This window comes from Salmo trutta, unplaced genomic scaffold (genome assembly GCF_901001165.1).
Source record: "Salmo trutta unplaced genomic scaffold, fSalTru1.1, whole genome shotgun sequence".
In the NCBI taxonomy this organism is placed as follows: domain Eukaryota; kingdom Metazoa; phylum Chordata; class Actinopteri; order Salmoniformes; family Salmonidae; genus Salmo; species Salmo trutta.
In genome coordinates, this window is record NW_021822480.1 from 593,362 (window position 1) to 613,104 (window position 19,743).

Here is a 19,743-nt window from a genome sequence, read left to right on the forward strand (position 1 = left end):
CACAACACTACATAAAGAGAGACCTAAGACATCACAACACTACATAAAGAGAGACCTGAGACACCACAACACTACATAAAGACAGACCTAAGACACCACAACACTTCATAAAGAGAGACCTAAGACACCACAACACTTCATAAAGAGAGACCTAAGACACCACAACACTTCATAAAGAGAGACCTAAGACATCACAACACTACATAAAGACAGACCTAAGACACCACAACACTACATAAAGACAGACTTAAGACACCACAACACTTCATAAAGAGAGACCTAAGACACCACAACACTACATAAAGAGATACCTAAGACACCACATAAAGAGAGACCAAAGACACCAAAACACTTCATAAAGACAGACCTAAGACACCACAACACTATATAAAGAGATACCTAAGACACCACATAAAGAGAGACCTAAGACACCACAACACTTCATAAAGAGAGACCTAAGATACCACAAGACTACATAAAGACAGACCTAAGACACCACAACACTACATAAAGAGAGACCTAAGACACCACAACACTACATAAAGAGAGACCTAAGACACCACAACACTACATAAAGACAGACCTAAGACACCACAGCACTACATAAAGAGAGACCTAAGACACCACATAAAGACAGACCTAAGACATCACAACACTTCATAAAGAGAGACCTAAGACATCACAACACTTCATAAAGACAGACCTAAGACACCACAACACTTCATAAATAGAAACCTAAGACACCACAACACTACATAAAGAGAGACCTAAGACACCACAACACTACATAAAGAGAGACCTAAGACACCACAACACTACATAAAGAGAGGCCTAAGACACCACAACACTACATAAAGAGAGACCTAAGACACCACAACACTACATAAAGACAGACCTAAGACACCACAACACTTCATAAAGAGAGACCTAAGACACCACAACACTTCATAGAGACAGACCTAAGACACCACAACACTTCATAAAGACAGACCTAAGACACCACAACACTACATAAAGACAGACCTAAGACACCACAACACTTCATAAAGAGAGACCTAAGACACCACAACACTACATAAAGAGAGACCTAAGACACCACAACACTTCATAAATAGAGACCTAAGACACCACGACACTACATAAAGACAGACCTAAGACACCACAACACTTCATAAATAGAGACCTAAGACACCACGACACTACATAAAGACAGACCTAAGACACCACAACACTTCATAAAGACAGACCTAAGACACCACAACACTACATAAAGACAGACCTAAGACACCACAACACTACATAAAGAGATACCTAAGACACCACATAAAGAGAGACCTAAGACACCACAACACTTCATAAAGAGAGACCTAAGACATCACAACACTACATAAAGAGAGACCTAAGACACCACAACACCACATAAGGACAGACCTAAGATACCACAACACTACATAAAGACAGACCTAAGACACCACAACAATTCATAAAGAGAGACCTAAGACACCACAACACTTCATAAAGACAGACCTAAGACACCACAACACTTCATAAAGACAGACCTAAGACAATGACACTACATAAAGACAGACCTAAGACACCACAACACTACATAAAGAGATACCTAAGACATCACAACACTACATAAAGAGAGACCTAAGACACCACAACACTTCATAAAGACAGACCTAAGACATCACAACACTACATAAAGAGAGACCTAAGACATCACAACACTACATAAAGACAGACCTAAGACACCACAACACTACATAAAGAGAGACCTAAGACACCACAACACTACATAAAGAGAAACCTAAGACACCACAACACTACATAAAGACAGACCTAAGACACCACAACACTACATAAAGAGAGACCTAAGACACCACATAAAGAGAGACCTAAGACACCACAACACTACATAAAGAGAGACCTAAAACACCACAACACTTCATAAAGAGAGACCTAAGACACCACAACACTACATAAAGACAGACCTAAGACACCACAACACTTCATAAAGAGAGACCTAAGACACCACAACACTACATAAAGAGAGACCTAAGACACCACAACACTTCATAAATAGAGACCTAAGACACCACAACACTACATAAAGAGAGACCTAAGACACCACAACACTTCATAAAGACAGACCTAAGACATCACAACACTACATAAAGAGAGACCTAAGACATCACAACACTACATAAAGACAGACCTAAGACAACACAACACTACATAAAGAGAGACCTAAGACACCACAACACTACATAAAGAGAAACCTAAGACACCACAACACTACATAAAGACAGACCTAAGACACCACAACACTACATAAAGAGAGACCTAAGACACCACATAAAGAGAGACCTAAGACACCACAACACTACATAAAGACAGACCTAAAACACCACAACACTTCATAAAGAGAGACCTAAGACACCACAACACTACATAAAGAGAGACCTAAGACACCACAACACTTCATAAAGAGAGACCTAAGACACCACAACACTTCATAAAGACAGACCTAAGACACCACAACACTACATAAAGAGAGACCTAAGACACCACAACACTACATAAAGAGAAACCTAAGACACCACAACACTACATAAAGACAGACCTAAGACACCACAACACTACATCAAGAGAGACCTAAGACACCACATAAAGAGAGACCTAAGACACCACAACACTTCATAAAGACAGACCTAAGACACCACAACACTTCATAAAGAGAGACCTAAGACACCACAACACTTCATAAAGAGAGACCTAAGACACCACAACACTTCATAAAGACAGACCTAAGACACCACAACACTTCATAAAGACAGACCTAAGACAATAACACTACATAAAGACAGACCTAAGACAACAACACAGCATGGCAGCAACACATGACAACACATGAACTCTGTCTCTCATGCTGCTGACCAGTCCGGCAGAGAAAGAAAGAATACTGCCCTGCAAGCTGGAGGAGTGATATCATCCCTCTTTTTACGTGTATATGAAAATACATAGTAACAATTTCTTGTTTCCTCAGTGCAGAATGAGGGGTTGGTGTTGACTGTTACTGTACATTTACCTCCATGTAGGGCCGGTTTCCCAGACACTGATTAAGCCTATATAGTCCTGGACGAAAAATGACTTTCAATGGAGATTCACTGTTGAGATGTATTTTTAGTCCAGTACTAGACCTAATCTGTGTCTGGGAAACCGTCCGATAGTGCTTAAGTTGTAATATAGGATCTCAGCTATTGCCCCGCCTTTTAAAGTGCACATTCAAGTGTCGGTCAGAGTCACAGATTCCAATTATAAATCAAGCTAAAGTTTCAGTCAGTGCGGGCAATTGACTTCAGTGTATCCTCCACTCTGGTGTTTTAAAGCACTCTTTGTGCCTCCGTCCTCGCATGGCAAAGTTTTGACTTGGTCAGCCTTATCTGGGATCGGCCCGGACTTCCATTTCAGTGCGAGAGAAATTAGATCGCCCAATTAATCCCAGAGATTTATCCATCAATCACTTGATGTTTTGCCCAGTGAGATGTAGTCTTCCCATGTTTAAATGAAGTGTCGCAGCTCCATAATTAATCTGCACTTGATGCTGGTCCAGTAACATGTCACTGGTCCACTATCTGGATGGAATATTACCAGGATATTGAATAAGACCATTGTCGCTCTGTTGTCAACAACAGATGAACTATAAATCATTTCAATGACAAGATATTTCAGTAGTTATAATGTAACAGCCATTGTTTAAAGCTTTTCAGAACATCTTTTTGCTTTAGGACTGTAAATGTATCAGGAAGGAGATACATACTGTATATTATATATTTATTTGTTCTTCTATTTTAAGCCAGAATGTATGCAGTCATACCATTTACCTGTAATACAGAACAGAAACAGGATAGACATCCTGAGCTTTCCCGTTGCCAACGCCAACAGATAAAGACTAAAGACCATACAATGCAACTCTCAGTTGAAACCAGCTTAAATAAACAGAGGATAAAAGTCAAACTAAAAAGGTCAACAAGAGTAAGTCAACAGAAAACACACAGCCAGGAAATTCTAGGACAGGATTCAATTCTGTATAGGGTTCAAGGACAGGATTCAATCATATTTAGGGTTCAAGGACAGGATTCAATCATATATAGGGTTCAAGGACAGGATTCATTGCTGATAAATTGGAGAGATAGGATTGGGAATTTCAGATGAATTTCAGTTTCAGGTCTTTTAAATGAAGGGTTTCCTCTGTGGATACAACCTGGCTGTACAGAGAACGTGATCTAGGCCTATGTAATTAACGTGTTATTTCCATGGTAAATCAAGTCGTTTCAATCATCCCCTTCTATGAACAGACTTCAGTATTAAGGTCAATGCAGTCCCTAACGGAACCCAAATATTCTCATTTATCTTTAACTGAATGGATGTGACATGTTAGAGACCAAAGTGAACCACATGACACTACTCGTAGTATCTTGTCACATTATTACACTACCCACAATGCAAGACACAGACCCTTACTGCTCACTATCCCTGCTACTCTTACAAGACAAGACATGTGACTCACAACCTGGTGATGAACTAGAACATAAATATTGGGTATTCTTCTCAATTAACTACTTTAGTTGACAATTCATTGAAAATAGATATATATTACTTATCTATCAAAATGTAAGTAATATTTATTCATATTTCATACACACCAGGTCACCATTTCAGTTATAAATCATTGTGAAATATTATATTTCAGATAAATCACAACAAGGTTGTTTTACATTATATTACATATTTAAAATATATTTGAACATAATATGCTATTTTCAAGTAGACAACACTAAATGCACTGAAAAAGGTTTCATGGATGGGCTTAAGACACCGAGTTAAAAAATATCAATCTAAATACTGAGGATTGGATTTGGCAGATAAAACAAATGTAATCCCTTCCAACCTTAATCAAAATGAGCGTAAATACAGCCTCTAAAATAAATGTAAAATGTAATGAAAAACCAGGGGGATTTCATGTAACATTGTAACATAAAGGTATAAAAGGCTTTTATAAAGGTATAAAAGCCTGTGACAACTGGAAGCGCTAACTCTACTGTATGTTACCTTACTATTAATGTCAAATCAATAACAAGCACTAACACATAGTGTCAAACAGAAAAACCCAAAGTAACAGGCCTCAATATTGTTTCTGCTGTTTTGTCTTAAGAAATGATGTCAAAGGAAGCAGATATCTGTTAGACAAATTATCAAAACGAATCCTTTATAAAAACTCATGTAAAGACAAATATGGTTAATATGGCTGAGATATGTTCGTTTGCATCCTGTGTAACAGAATGTGTCCATACACTGGTTCTGGCTTTGTATGAACAAAATCTAGCAATATAGTTGAAGTATCTGGCCACAATGAAAAATGTAATATAGTTATAATTATGTTTACGACATGAACTGAACTCTAAGAAGAAACTCTGACAAAGTGGGCAAAGACACGGCACAATACAAGAACAAACATTGACTTCATCTTCGCCTCGCCCTCTGCATCGTAACAAGGACCTCCATATTCAAAGATAGTGGGAACTGCACAGTAAGCTTTATCAAAGGGCCTCTGTGGCCTCAGTTCTACAGTTCTTACCCATTTGAGCACTAAAGCGTGCTCATTCTGCTCCTCAGTGGGATTCTATGGTTCTATGGTTTGGGGAAGGCCGAGACCCTGAGGATCTCCAGACAGTTGACTGCGATTAGCGCCCCGGTCAGCTGCCTCCACTGTCTGGTGATTGGGCTCTTCATCTTGTCCAGGGCCAGGTGGAGGTCCTGGATCATGTCCTGGTAGCCCTCCCCGTACAGCTGGCTCCATGAGTACAGGAAGTCATAGGCAGGTTTCCACATAGACTACAATAGAGAGAGGAGGATCCACAAGTTCAGTTCAGTTGATAGTTGGGGAATCTATCAAATCAGAGTTTATTCGTCATATGCACAGGATACAGCAGGGTGTAAACGGTACAATGAAAGCAGTGGAAATAAATCTATAGCCCATCTATAATGGACTATACAAATAAAAGTATTGGTACAGCCTTCCTAATCCTTGTCTGTTGATCCAATGAGATCATGAATGGGTGATCTCCTAAGAACAACACATTTTCCTAAATACAACAAATAAAAGTCAAATGAACTAACCACGGCGCTAACTTCTCCACTCTTCCCCCGGTGTGGTGCCTCGTAAGCAGCGATCTGAGCACTGGAGAGTTTCCCCAGCCTCTCAGCGAGCTCCCTCCACCTGATACCCAGCTCCACCGCCGTGGACAGGATGACCATGTTCTGGATCAGATGAGCCACTAGAGCCTGAGAGTCCATCTTCAACAGACCCTAGAATGGAAAAAGCAACATACAAAACACTACTTGAAATGCAATAAATGAAATTTGGAAAAGAGAAAAAGTCATTCAAAACAAAAGTCAAGCTGGTTTGAAGATTCTTCTCTAAACCTGAGACCTATCAAACATGCCCCGTCCTTTTCTACACTTACGATCATGAGCTTGTGCTGGAACTTCTTCTTGCTGTTCTCGGTGTGGCAGTCCTCCTTCAGTTTCTCCAGCACGCAGGCCACCTTCTCAGCCTCTGTTTCAGCATGTCTCCGTGTGATTGTGTCGAGCAACAAGCTCGAGTAGCCCAGGGCATCAGCGAAGCCCCTCCAGCTGGGGATGTGTTCGGTCACCAGTGTCTGGATGTCTGAGTAGATGTAGGTGAGCTTCTTGAACGGCAGTGCCATGTTGTCCAAGAGGGTCTCGGTGGTGAAGTCAGTGCCGTTGAAGTCGATCACTTGGTCTCGGGTGATGAGCTTGACGTTCTTGCAATGGACCAGGCCGGTCCTGCCTCGGAGGAAGCCGATGTACCACTCCTTGACTTTGGACTGGCCCACCGAACTCACGGTCTCTCTGGAAAGGAGAGCCACGGTGTCACCCTTGAAGTACTCCAGGAGGTACTCCACTCGCGGTTGACGGAGCACTGACTTCAGTGCCACCCCGTAACACTGCACCTTCACAGGTCTGGTCCCGAATTTGGGGAACTCTGGGACGGATTCCTCAGGTATAGCTAGCGATTGAAACATTTTGTTTCGCATGGGACCTCGCTTTTCAGAGTGAATAGGTGCCGCTGCAGGGGAAGACACCTGGAACTCTGCTACAGTGACACTGTTTGAATCCCTCACCTGGAAGTGTAGTTTAAAGGAATCCATCTCCCCATTGCCCATCTTGGCCAGCTCAAGAGGCAGGTGAATGACTTTACCCAGTTTGAGTAGCCCTTGTCTCACCTCTTTCCTTTTATCCTGGGCTTTGACTTCGAACTTTGACGCTATGACGGAAGTCGCGATGTGTAGGTCATTCAGTCTCTCTGGGCTAAACTGATGCTTCTCCCAGAGCTGTAGCACCAGAGGGGGCAAGTTTCTGCTGCCCCTGTGGATATCTGAGAACGGAAGCCTCGGTGGAACGTTATCGTGGCAAGAGACGACCACGACCACTTTGAAAGACGGATGGATATACTTTGGGCCATAAACGGCGACAGTGACTTGACGATCCAGGTAATCCCAAACGGATGTAGCAGGGGGCTGGATAACCGAAGCCTCTGCGGCTACAATAACATAGAAATTAGACTTTACGTCTTGAAGATTCATCTGCATGATGTTCTTGTAAATGTAACAGTCCTTGACTTTCTGATAAGGTCCCTCTCTCTTGTTGGACACTAGTCCCACAAATGTGGTCATGACCTGACTTATCGGATCCTTCTTGGCCTCCGCGACCATTTTCATTTCCAGTGAGATGGATTCCTTTCCGCTCGTGTTGCTGAGACTCACCTCCAGGAGCGGACTCACGGTTGTCATGTAGTTGTTGTTCAGCCCGTGAGGGGGCTCCAGGATGGCTTTCAGTGCAACCTCCTGAACCTCCCCAGCAGGAACATGGCCCTCTGGGATATGGGCGGTAATATCCGTGTCTGGTAACTGTAGTGACCCTCCGTTGTGACCTATCTTGCAGACTATCTGAGAGTCGGTGGCTTGGGTCTGGGCCCATCCAGGACTCTGACTCATCAGGCCTAGGTCAAGACATGACCTCGTTAGCTGCCTGTGACTCAACCAGGCCATTTTGTAAGCCTCCCGGTCATTTTTCAACCACTCAAAATCTGCATTCAGAAATGGGCCTGCTGACAATTTGAGGCTGTTTTCCCTTTTCGGTTCCTTTCTCTCCAGGTCGCCGAGAATATCCGAGGCACTCTTCCATCTGCCTGATTGTCTTATGCTCTTTCGCTTGGTATCCGCAAAATGGACGAAGTTTGTTTCGTCCGAAGATGTGCTACTGGCGTCAAAGTTCTCACTGTCAAACAGAGTTGAAAGTTCATCTTTCTGTATTGATAGATCAGCGTTCATTAATGTTTTCTCATTGTTTGTGTGTAAAATGTCATCCAGAAACGGATTGGATATAGACAGTTTGTTCCAGAATGGATTTGTGGTTTGACTTCCATGTTTGACCTCCGGCTGCAACACAGGCCACTCAGAATGTTTTGTCACTTGATTTATTATGTAACTACTCCCTGTAAAAATACAAAATATCTGTGTCAAATCAAAGCCTTACTTACTAATATAAAACATACATATGAGCGCATGGTAAAATCACACAGAATGGGCTTCAATACTGGTTGTTGCTCTTTAAACAGGCATTATTTTAAATGAGGGTACCACTCAAACGAGCTACTGTACAATACACATAATGCAATCCGATATTTGAAATTGTTTCATAACCTGGGTTGCAAAAATCTAGTAACTTTCCCAAGACTACCAGGTTTTCCAAAAATCCCGGTGAATCTTCCAACTGTGATCTCTGGAAAACCTGGGAAAGTTACCTGATTTGTGGAAACCTATTAATGATATCTAGTTCAAAGACAATATATTTCATAAACGTTAGAGTAGGCTACCGTTTAAATTGTTGATGTTCAGCGTTCCAGTGTCGTCTAGATCAATCAACGTCCCCTCAGATTTGCTCCTAATGAGACTTCCTTGGCGACGAAATGACTTTGCTCTGACAGCTGCCATCTTCACATCTGTAAACATTAAGATCCATAAGTTACATACACAATTACTACACCTCAAATTGCAATCAGTTCGCATAATAATATAGAGTACACAGTATAACCTATATACTATTTTGCTGAATTCGGAGGGTTGCCGTGGCTCGAATTCGGGTCCAGCGGCTGTCAAGCCAAGACCTTAACCGCTATGCCAAAAGGTCCGAACCACTTGACAAGGTCGCTAGGTGTCGAGTTAAGGTCGCTAAAATATATAGGCCAATGTCGTACAATGTTATATGTTTTCTACCCTGGCTGTTTATTCTATAACGCGTGGCTACAAACATGATAGTTTAAGAATACGGATAAAGTAGCCAACAGCGGAAGCGAAAGAAAAGCCTATGAAAACACAGAGAAACAACATATCTAGATAGGCCTACAGTTTCTTTCGTTTACCAACAGTTGTTTTGTGGTGCCGTAGTAGGGATGGCCGATACCTCGAATTAATATGTTTAGGCCATATTGCCCAGCTCTATGCCATTGTTAGTCCATTTCCTCCACACTGGTTCACACCTGAGATTCTTTACCTGGGGCTACCTGTGGGTTTAGTTTGAGGTAACCTATTTTACAGAGCAGAAAGCATGAACTCATTCAGACTGTCATTTGTTTGCGTAAAGGGAGACTTATTATCATTCATGTATAGCCTATGTTGCTGTCGCTGTGAGTCAGTCATAATTAATTAGGCTTGTACACGAGTGCACACAAACAGGTTGCTCTTGTCTGGGATTCAACAATCAGTTATTCCGCAAAGCCGCTTCTTGAATGTGTGGGTGGGTGGGTAGCCTCCTGTCGAATTTCACCTTATCTCGAAATACAGAAGCCTAGTTCAGGCGCACCTGTTGGATAGCCTACCTTATCGTGGAGAAAATATATAGAGACAGAGCTAGATGTGAATAAACCATCATCATCAACAAACCATCATCAACATTAGGCTACATACAGTATGACTACTGTAATAGTTGTTTTTTCCCATGTAGAAATGCTGCTCCGCTGTCTATGCCAGATTTACAAAAATACCGTTTCCGCAGAGTCAACAGGTGTATTACAAACGCTCGCTTGTGCGCTTCAACTACGGTAAACCAGTGGCTATGTAGTTCTGTATGATAATATATATATATATATATATATATATATATATATATATATATATATATATATATATATATATATATATATAGCCTAGATGTCAAACTTTCAAACACAAGATAGACCAACCTGTACTATGTTCATACAAATGTTATGATTCCGTTCGGCTACTAGATTTGCACACTTGCCTACAATTTCCAACGTCGGTAGAAACAGCAGAAACATTGTAACAATATTTACTTACCATGTCTCCCCAAACTGTGTATCAGAGATGTCGGGGAATCTCACTTTTGATCGATGGTAATAAGGTTTCCACCATAGCCTTATTTAGACACTAACTTTTTTTTAGGAAGCGAGTCAGACCAAATCATATCTTTACATCTTCAAGCCACAACTCTCGCCTTCTGTTTGCTTTGAAACTACAAGCATTCCGGGACTAGTAGTTCAAAAACAATGAAGCTACTCTTCAAATGAGCTGGTTTAACTTTATTATAAAACTACAATATCCCTAATGCAATCCTGTATTTACGCAAAGAGTGTTGCAACACCTGAAACTGCAGCAGAAACTAGGTAGTTTCAGTGTTTTGTCATTACGGTAGAGATACTTTTTTTCTCCCGCGGATGCAATTATGTGAAGGGCAGACAGTTCAATTACAAAATTGGCCTCATCATGCATAATCATTTAAGCTATTATAAATGATGGGTCATAACACATGTATAAGCTATTTACTGTTTGCTTTAAACAAAGCGTTTTGATTACAAGTTATATATTGTGTTACTCAATTAGTTCATTTAGTGTATTGCTTGAAAGTTTTGTTATCACTTGTAGCCTAATATGGCCTAGATAGCCTACATTAAATGTACAGTACCAGTCAAAAGTTTGGACACACCAACTCATTCAAGGGTTTTTCTAAATTTTTACTATTTTCTACATTGTAGATTAATAGTGAAGACGTCAAAACTATGAAATAACACATATGGAATCATGTAGTAACCCAAAACGTGTTAAACAAATCAAAATATATTTTATATTTGAGATTCTTCAAATAGCCACCCTTTGCCTTGAAGACAGTTTTTTGCGCACTCTTGGCATTCTCTCACCCAGAGTCATGAGGTAGTCACCTGGAATGCATTTAATTTAACAGATGTACCTTGTTAAAAGTTAATTTGTGGAATTTCTTTCTTTCACAATGCATTTGAGCCAATCAGTTGTGTTGTGACAAGGTAGGTGTGGTATATGTAGATAAGATAGCCCTATATGGTAAAATACCAAATCCATATGATTGCAAGAACATATAAAATTAGCAAAGAGAAACCAAAAAAGTATTTTAGATTCTTCAAAGTAGCCACCCTTTGCAATGATGACAGCTTTGCACACTCTTGTCATTTTCTCAACCAAGTTCACCTGGAATGTTTTTCCAACAGTCTTGAAGGAGTTCCCACATATGCTGAGCACTTGTTGGCTGCTTTTCCTTCACTCTGCGGTCCAACTCATCCCAAACCATCTCAATTGGGTTGAGGTCGGGTGATTGTGGAGGCCAGGTCATTTGATGCATCATTCCATCACTCTCCTTCTTGGTCAAATAGCCCTTACACAGCCTGGGTCATTGTCCTGTTGAAAAACAAATGATAGTCCCACTAAGCACAATCCAGATGGGATGGAGTATTGCTGCAGAATGCTGTGGTAGCCATGCTGGTTAAGTGTGCCTTGAATTCTAAATAAATCACAAACAGTGTCACCAGTAAAGCACCCCCACACCATCACACCTCCTCCTCCATGCTTCACGGTGGGAATCACATATGCGATGTCACCCGTTCACCTACTCTGCGTCTCACAAAGACAGTGGTTGGAACCAAAAATCTCAAATTTGGACTCATCAGACCAAACCCCAGATTTCCATCGAACTAATGTCCATTGCTCATGTTTCTTGGCCCAAGTAAGTCTCTTCTTCTTATTGGTGTCCTTTAGTAGTGGTTACTTTGCAGCAATTTTACCATGAAGGCTTGATTCACACAGCCTCCTCTGAAAAGTTGATGTCGAGATGTGTCTGTTACTCTGCATCATTGGTAACTCTGGGTCTTCCTTTCCTGAGGCGGTCTTCATTACAGACAGTTTCATCATAGCGCTTGATGGTTTGCACTTGAAGAAACTGCACTTGAAGAAACTTTCAAAGTTCTTGAAATTTTCCGCATTGACTGACCTTCATGTCTTAAAGTAATGAGGGACTGTCAGTTTTCTTTGCTTATTTGAGCTGTTCTTGCCATAATATGGACTTGGTCTTTTACCAAATAGAGCTATCTTCTGAATACCACCGTTACCTTGTCACAACACAACTGATTGCCTCAAACACATTGAGAAGGAAAGAAATTCCACAAATTAACTTTTAACAAGGCACACCCGTTAAATGAAATGCATTCCAGGTGACTACCTCATGAAGCTGGTTGAGAGAATGCCAAAAGTGTGCAAAACTGTCATCAAGGCAAAGGGTGACTACTTTAAAGAATCTCAAATATAAAATATATTTTGATTTGTTTAACACTTTTTTGGTTACAACAGGATTCCGTATGTGTTATTGTATAGTGTTGATGTCTTTACTATTATTCCACAATGTAGAAAAGAGTAAAAATAAAGAAAAACCCTTGAATGAGTTGGTGTGTCCAAACTTTTGACTGGTACTGTATGTGAATAACATTGTGGTCCTCTCTCTTAGTATAAACGTGGGTGTTTCTTCCAGCCAATGACTTTATGCACATCATATGTTTGTGGTGTTGAGTTTGCAGTCATATATCTTGTCTAAACTCAATATCCAAACCCAATATCCAAACTCAATATCCAAACCCAATATCCAAACTCAATATCCAAACCTAATGTCCAAACTCAATGAAAAGTTGAAGTGGCTGAATTGTGGCCAGAACCACTATTATTGTGGCCAGAGCTGGTGTGGTGTCGTGCTGACCTTGGCCTCTGAAAGTAGCTGGTGTTGGAGGAATGCGACTAAGCTCTCCTGAGTAGATTATGAATGTTAATTTTTTATGGGGAAAAGACGGTCATAGAGCACCTATTTAAAACTCTGGGTAGCACATCCAATTATTGTGAAAGGCAAAATTCAAATAAAACTTCACTTACAGATTAAGGTTATGCCCTTTTGGTGCTCAACCCTCAAATTAATGCTTTTTTTTATAAAATATGATTGATAAAATATTTCATTATGGTACATATCATACCCCTGAAACTGGTACTGTAGTAGTCGATGCTTTGGACAACTCTACTGACAATGACGTGAAGGAAGTGAGACAGATATGCCTCCTACTGGTCATCCTTAAACAAACTCGCATCACAATGCTGGCTCGATACTATGCTGTTGAGAAAGTTGACTAAAGTCTGCTCTCTAGTGGTGCTCTTAAGGTGTTGTTGTGCCAGGATAAAAATGTACTTGACTGACTGTACATTGAGTGAAAACGTCTTTCCCCCTCATATAGAGCCTTGCTACTCAAAAATGAGCCATGAGCATCATCATAAGGCCCGTTTATACCTTTGTCCTGATCTTGTCCCAATCTTGTCCTGATCCTATCCGTTTATACTTATAAAATCTGATCAAAATCAGTTCATAATATATCTGTTAATCATCTACACCTGTCTAAAAATGTGGCCACAATCAGAATGTGGACAAGATCAAGACAAGGGACGCATGTTAGAACCAGGTATAAACGGGGCTAGAGTCTCTGTGGAAAGTAGCAATATGTGAATCACTTTGTATTAAAGGGATAGTTCACCCAAATTACAACATTACTTACATCAGTGGTTCCCAACCAGGGCTACTTGGACCGCTATGGGTACTTGACCTACACACAGAGGGTACTTGAGAAGACTCATGAGATCATAGGCCTACAGGTAAATGGCACATGAGGGGCTCCTTCAGGGGCACTCCGGGCAGAGCAAAATTAAATTGGCGGTACAGTAACCAAAAAAGGTTGAGAACCACTGAAAGTCATCTATGAGCCAGAAGAGACTGTATTCAACAGTTCCAATATTTTCTTACTGTTAACTTTGGGGCAGCAGCATGTTCGAATTGCATGAAGATAGTTTACCCAGATGTTTTAATGTAACCTTTTTTTAAATTGAACCTTTATTTAACTGGGCAAGTCAGTTGAGAACAAATTCTTATTTACAATGACGGCCTACACCGGCCAAACCCAGACGACACTGGGCCAATTGTGCACCGCCCTATGGGACTCCCAATCAGGGCCAGTTGTGATACAGCCTGGATTCGAACCAGGGGGTCTGTAGTGACGCCTCTAGCACTGCGATGCAGTGCCTTAGACCGCTGCGAACTTCAGACCAGCAACATGTATGAATTGCATGGCCAAACCAGCTAGGAAGGAGAGAAGTACAGTACCAGTCAAAAGTTTGGACACACCTACTCATTCCAGGGTTTTCTTTATTTTTTCTATTTTCGACAATGTAGAATAGTAGTGAAGACATCAAAACTATGACATAACACATATGTAATCATGTAATAACCAAAAAGGTCTTCAAAGTAGCCACCCTTTGCCTTGATGACAGCTTTGCACACTCTTGGCATTCTCTCAACCAGCTTCACCTGGAATGATTTTCCAACGGTCTTGGAGGAGTTCCCACATATGCTGAGCGCTTGTTGGCTGCTTTTCCTTCACTCTGCAGTCCAACTCATCCCAAACCATCTCAATTGGATTGAGGTCAGGTGATTGTGGAGGCCAGGTCATCTGATGCAGCACTCCATCACTCTCCTTCTTGGTCAAATAGCCCTTACACAGCCTGGAGGTGTGTTGGGTCAATGTCCTGTTGAAAATCAAATGATAGTCCCACTAAGCACAATCCAGATGGGATGGCATATCACTGCATAATACTGTGGTAGCCATGCTGGTTAAGTGTGCCTTGAATTCTAAATAAATCACAGACAGTGTCACCAGCAAAGCACCCCCACACCATCACACCTCTTCCTCCATGCTTCACGGTGGGAACCACACCTACTCTGCATCTCACAAAGACAGTTGGAACCAAAAATCTCAAATGTGGACTCATCAGATCAAAGAACAGATTTCCACCGGTCCAATGTCCATTGCTCATGTTTCTTCGTCCAAGCAAGTCTTGTCATGCCCTGATCTGCTTCATCTGTCTTTGTGTTTGTCTCCGCCCTCTCCCAGGTGTCGCCCATCTTTCCCATTATCCCAGTGCATTTATACCTGTGTTCTCTGTTTGTCTGTTGCCAGTTCGATTTGTTCGTAGAACCTACCAGCATTTGTTTCCCTGCTCCTGCCTGTTTCTTGGTCCTGTTTTCTAGTCTTTCCCGGTTTTTGACCCCTGCCTGCCTGACCCTGAGACTGCCTTGCTGTTCTGGACCCTTACATCCTCTCTGGATTATTGACCCCTGCCTGCCTTGCCCTGTCGTTTGCCTGCCCCTGTTTAAGGAATAAACTTTTGTTTCTTCAACACTGTCTGCATCTGGGTTATACCTTAAACGTGATAGTACGAACTGGCACTGACTGACCCAGACTCGTGTTGCAGACTCGTACCAGCTTCCCAACGCCCACTCCTCCTAAGGATCCACCATTGGAAGGCACGAGGAGTGGCCTCGTGGTCTTATGGAAGGGTTCCAGACCTTGGCCGAACATCACGACCAAGCATTAAACACATTGCTGGAGTAATTCCGTGGGTTGGCTACTATGCAGTCTACCACGACAGTAACCTCCCAGCCCCTCAGTAACCCGGCTGGTAGCAGCTCCATCACCCCGGTTTCCCGGGAACCCCGCTTACCTCCCCCGGAGTGCTTCGATGGAGAGTTGGGCACCTGTTGGGCGTTTCTCGCTCAGTGTTCACTCATCATGGAGCTGCAGCCTTCCTGCTTCCCCTCAGACTGCTCTAAGATAGTGTACCTCATCAAGCTGATGTCCGGGAGGGCCCTCGCCTGGGCTACGGACGTATGGGAACAACAGTCGGCCGTATGCTTCAGTCTGGAGGAATTTATGGCGGAGGTGAAAAAAGTTTGAGGCTCCGTTGTCCGGGAGAGTGGCTGCCGGGAAGTTACTCCAGCTTCAGTGTGACAGACGGTGGATTTCCGCACGCTAGCAGCGGAGGGTGTCTGAAACCCAGAAGCGCTGTTTGACACGTTCTTGCACGAATTATCGGAGGAAGTAAAGGATGAGCTTGCAGCCCAGGAACTACCGACGGATCTCGACTCACTCGTTGCCTTAACCATCCGGATTGATGGACGGATAGGGGAACGTAGGAGGGAGAAGAAGTCTGATTGCGGTCCCAATCACTCACTCAAGGATCCCAACTTGCATCTGATGAACTCCAGAAGTCCACAGCATCTACGTCCCAGAGAGGATTCCGAGCTTACCCGAGTTCCTCCGAGAGCCTTCGAAGACTGCCAATTCACCTCTTCCCGAGCCGATGCAGCTTGGCAGAGCTAGGCTGTCTCTAGCCGAACGCGTACGAAGACTTAATACCCAGAGTTGTCTGTATTGTGGTACTGCCGGTCATTATGTGTCTACCTGTCCCTTCAAGAGACATAGCTCATTTGTAGGAGTGAGTACTCTGGTGGGTTTTACAGGTACATTTTCTTCTCCCCTCACTTGCCCCCTTCTCCATGCCATCCTGTTGTGGGGCGACCAGTCCAAGTCTCTCCAGGTACTCATCGATTCGGGGGCCGATAAGAGCTTTGGATGTTACCTTGGCGTCTGAGCTGGGCATACCACTCAACCCCTCTACATTCCCATGGATGATAGAGTGCTGGACGGGTGTTCCATAGGCCGGGTCACCCACCATACCACCCCCATCAACCTACTAGTGTCAGGGAACCACATCGAAACGCTCCGATTCCTGCTAGTTAAGTCTCTGCAGGTTCCCATGGTATTGGGATTCTCTTGGCTCCAGCGACACAATCTCTCTATTGACTGGTCTACTGGTGCCATAGTGGGCTGGAGCCCATTCTGTCACGCTCATTGCCTGAAGTCAGTTCTGCCTGCCCCAGGACGTCTTCCTGGGGATTGGAAAATTGCCCCGGACCTCTCCGCCATTTCCGCGGAGTGCCAGGACCTCCGGGAGGGGTTCAGTAATGCCCGGGCCACTTTGCTTCCGCAGCACCGACAAATAACCTACAATGTCTAGCCAGACGTGCTGGCACGCCGCTATAGCCCTGCGACTACACCCCCAGAAGCCGAGACCATTCTCCCATGCTCCAAGATCATTAGCCCCTCTGCTGTTCGTCTTCTTTTGCCCTGTACCCTCCGTATACATCCTACTTGTCATATGTCTAGAATTAAACCCATGTCTCGGGGGGGGGGGGGGGGTACTGTCACGCCCTGATCTGTTTCACCTGTCTTTGTGTTTGTCTCCACCCTCCTCCACGTGTCGCCCATCTTTCCCGTTATGCCCTGTGTATTTATACCGGTGTTCTCTGTTTGTCTGTTGCCAGTTTGTTTCATTCGTAGAACCTACCAGCATTTGTTTCCCTGCTCCTGCCTGTTTCTTGCTCCTGTTTTGTCTTTCCCTGTTTTTGACCCCTGCCTGCCCTGACCCTGAGACTGCCTGCCGTTCTGGACCCTTGCCTGCCTTGCCCTGTCGCTGGCCTGCCCCTGTTTAAGGAATAAACTTTTGTTTCTTCAAAACTGTCTGCATCTGGGTCATACCTTAAACATGATAAGTCTCTTCTATTTGGTGTCCTTTAGTATTGGTTTCTTTGCAGCAATTCGACCATGAAGGCTTGATTCACGCAGTCAATAACATTTACATGTACATTTACGTCATTTAGCAGACGCTCTTATCCAGAGCGACTTACAAATTGGTGCATTCACCTTATGATATCCAGTGGAACAACCACTTTACAATAGTACATCTATCTATTTTTTTTGGGGGGGGGGGTTAGAAGGATTACTTTATCCTATCCCAGGTATTCCTTAAAGAGGTGGTGTTTCAGGTGTCTCCGGAAGGTGGTGATTGACTCCGCTGTCCTGGCATCGTGAGGGAGCACCATTGGGGTGCCTGAGCAGTGAACAGTTTTGACTGGGCTGAGCGGGAACTGTGCTTCCGCAGAGGTAGGGAGGCGAGCAGGCCAGAGGTGGATGAACGCAGTGCCCTTCTTTGGGTGTAGGGACTGATCAGAGCCTGAAGGTACGGAGGTGCCGTTCCCCTCACAGCTCCGTAGGCAAGCACCATGGTCTTGTAGCAGATGCGAGCTTCAACTGGAAGCCAGTGGAGTGTGCGGAGGAGCGGGGTGACGTGAGAGAACTTGGGAAGGTTGAACACCAGACGGGCTGCGGCGTTCTGGATGAGTTGTAGGGGTTTAATGGCACAGGCAGGGAGCCCCGCCAGCAGCGAGTTGCAGTAATCCAGATGGGAGATGACAAGTGCCTGGATTAGGACCTGCGCCGCTTCCTGTGTAAGGCAGGGTCGTACTCTGCGAATGTTGTAGAGCATGAACCTACAGGATCGGGTCACCGCCTTGATGCTAGCGGAGAACGACAGGGTGTTGTCCAGGGTCAGGAGATGATAGGAGATGATAGGAGCAATGATAGGAGAGACCATGTGAGGATATGACAGAGCTAAGTGACTTGGTGTATAGCGAGAATAAACCTTGAATGAGTAGGTGTCCAAACTTGACTGGTCATGCACGTGGCTGTAACGTGTACGCTAAGAATCGGGAAGCAAGTACAGGTAGTGAATTTAATATATAACAGAACAAAACATGAAACACGATTAGTGTAGACATGAAACAGAATCAGAATCAATAACGCCTGGGGAAAGAACCAAAGGGAGTGACGGATATAGGGAAGGTAATCAGGAAGGTGATGGAGTCTAGGTGAGTCTCATGAGGTACAGGTGCACGTAACGATGGTGGCAGGTGTGCGTAATAATGAGTAAACTGGCGACGTCGAGCGCTGGAGAGGGGGAGCGGGAGTAGACGTGACAGTGGCAAGGGGTTAAGCTCTCTCACCTGGTTAAAAGTTAAAAGTGTGTACAGATGTAGAATCTTAATTTTACCTATATTGTCACAGCAAAATAAGGATTTGAACGTTTAGGCCATAAATTCTGAGCAACAAAGGAGTGATCAAATTAAGATCCTACACCTGTAGATTATATCAGTGGGACTATTTACTTCCAGGGAGCCTAGTGGATGCAGGTTCCTGGTGCTTCAAATGCCATAGCAGGTTCATTTCATGTGAAGGAAGTTCATTTACTCTGTGCTATGTCAGGCCTACACATGTGTAGACTAGTATTGACTCTTACAATACAGTATGTCCATATTTTAAGCTCTACTGATTCACAAACAATTGATATGCAAACATCATTCATTGTGATATAAAAAGGTCTTTACTTCTTATGCTTTTCCAAATGTTGCATTTGAATGCAATATGAATGCAATATGAACACAGCATCTACTGTCCATAAGCTTCAATGAAGCCTTAACAGTTACATTTTGTCTAGAGTGGGACCAACAGCTGTTGAGAGAACATAGTTAGCCTGAACCCTTTTTCTAGATTAAACAGTAGGGTAGTAG

At 43.1% G+C, this 19,743-nt stretch overlaps 1 protein-coding gene across 1 annotated transcript; it reads right to left on the bottom strand.

The window, feature by feature from the left end:
* Window positions 1-3,826: 3,826 nt before the first annotated feature.
* LOC115182399 (metastasis-associated in colon cancer protein 1-like) lies at window positions 3,827-10,616 on the bottom strand. Its single transcript, XM_029744022.1, has 5 exons — window positions 10,449-10,616; window positions 8,969-9,094; window positions 6,534-8,587; window positions 6,187-6,375; window positions 3,827-5,901 (listed from the first exon to the last, which is right to left on the bottom strand). The coding sequence occupies exons 2-5, from the start codon at window positions 9,084-9,086 to the stop codon at window positions 5,698-5,700; spliced, it is 2,565 nt and encodes an 854-aa protein (XP_029599882.1). The 5' UTR covers window positions 9,087-9,094; window positions 10,449-10,616; the 3' UTR covers window positions 3,827-5,697.
* Window positions 10,617-19,743: the final 9,127 nt, after the last annotated feature.

Coding starts and splice junctions, on each gene's coding strand:
- LOC115182399 (XM_029744022.1), bottom strand. CDS start 9,086: ATGGCAGCTGTCAGAGCAAAGTCATTTCGTCGCCAAGGAAGTCTCATT. Junction 8,588..8,968: donor GAACATCAACAATTTAAACG/GTAGCCTACTCT, acceptor GTATTTTTACAG/GGAGTAGTTACATAATAAAT. Junction 5,902..6,186: donor GTGGAGAAGTTAGCGCCGTG/GTTAGTTCATTT, acceptor TCTCTATTGTAG/TCTATGTGGAAACCTGCCTA.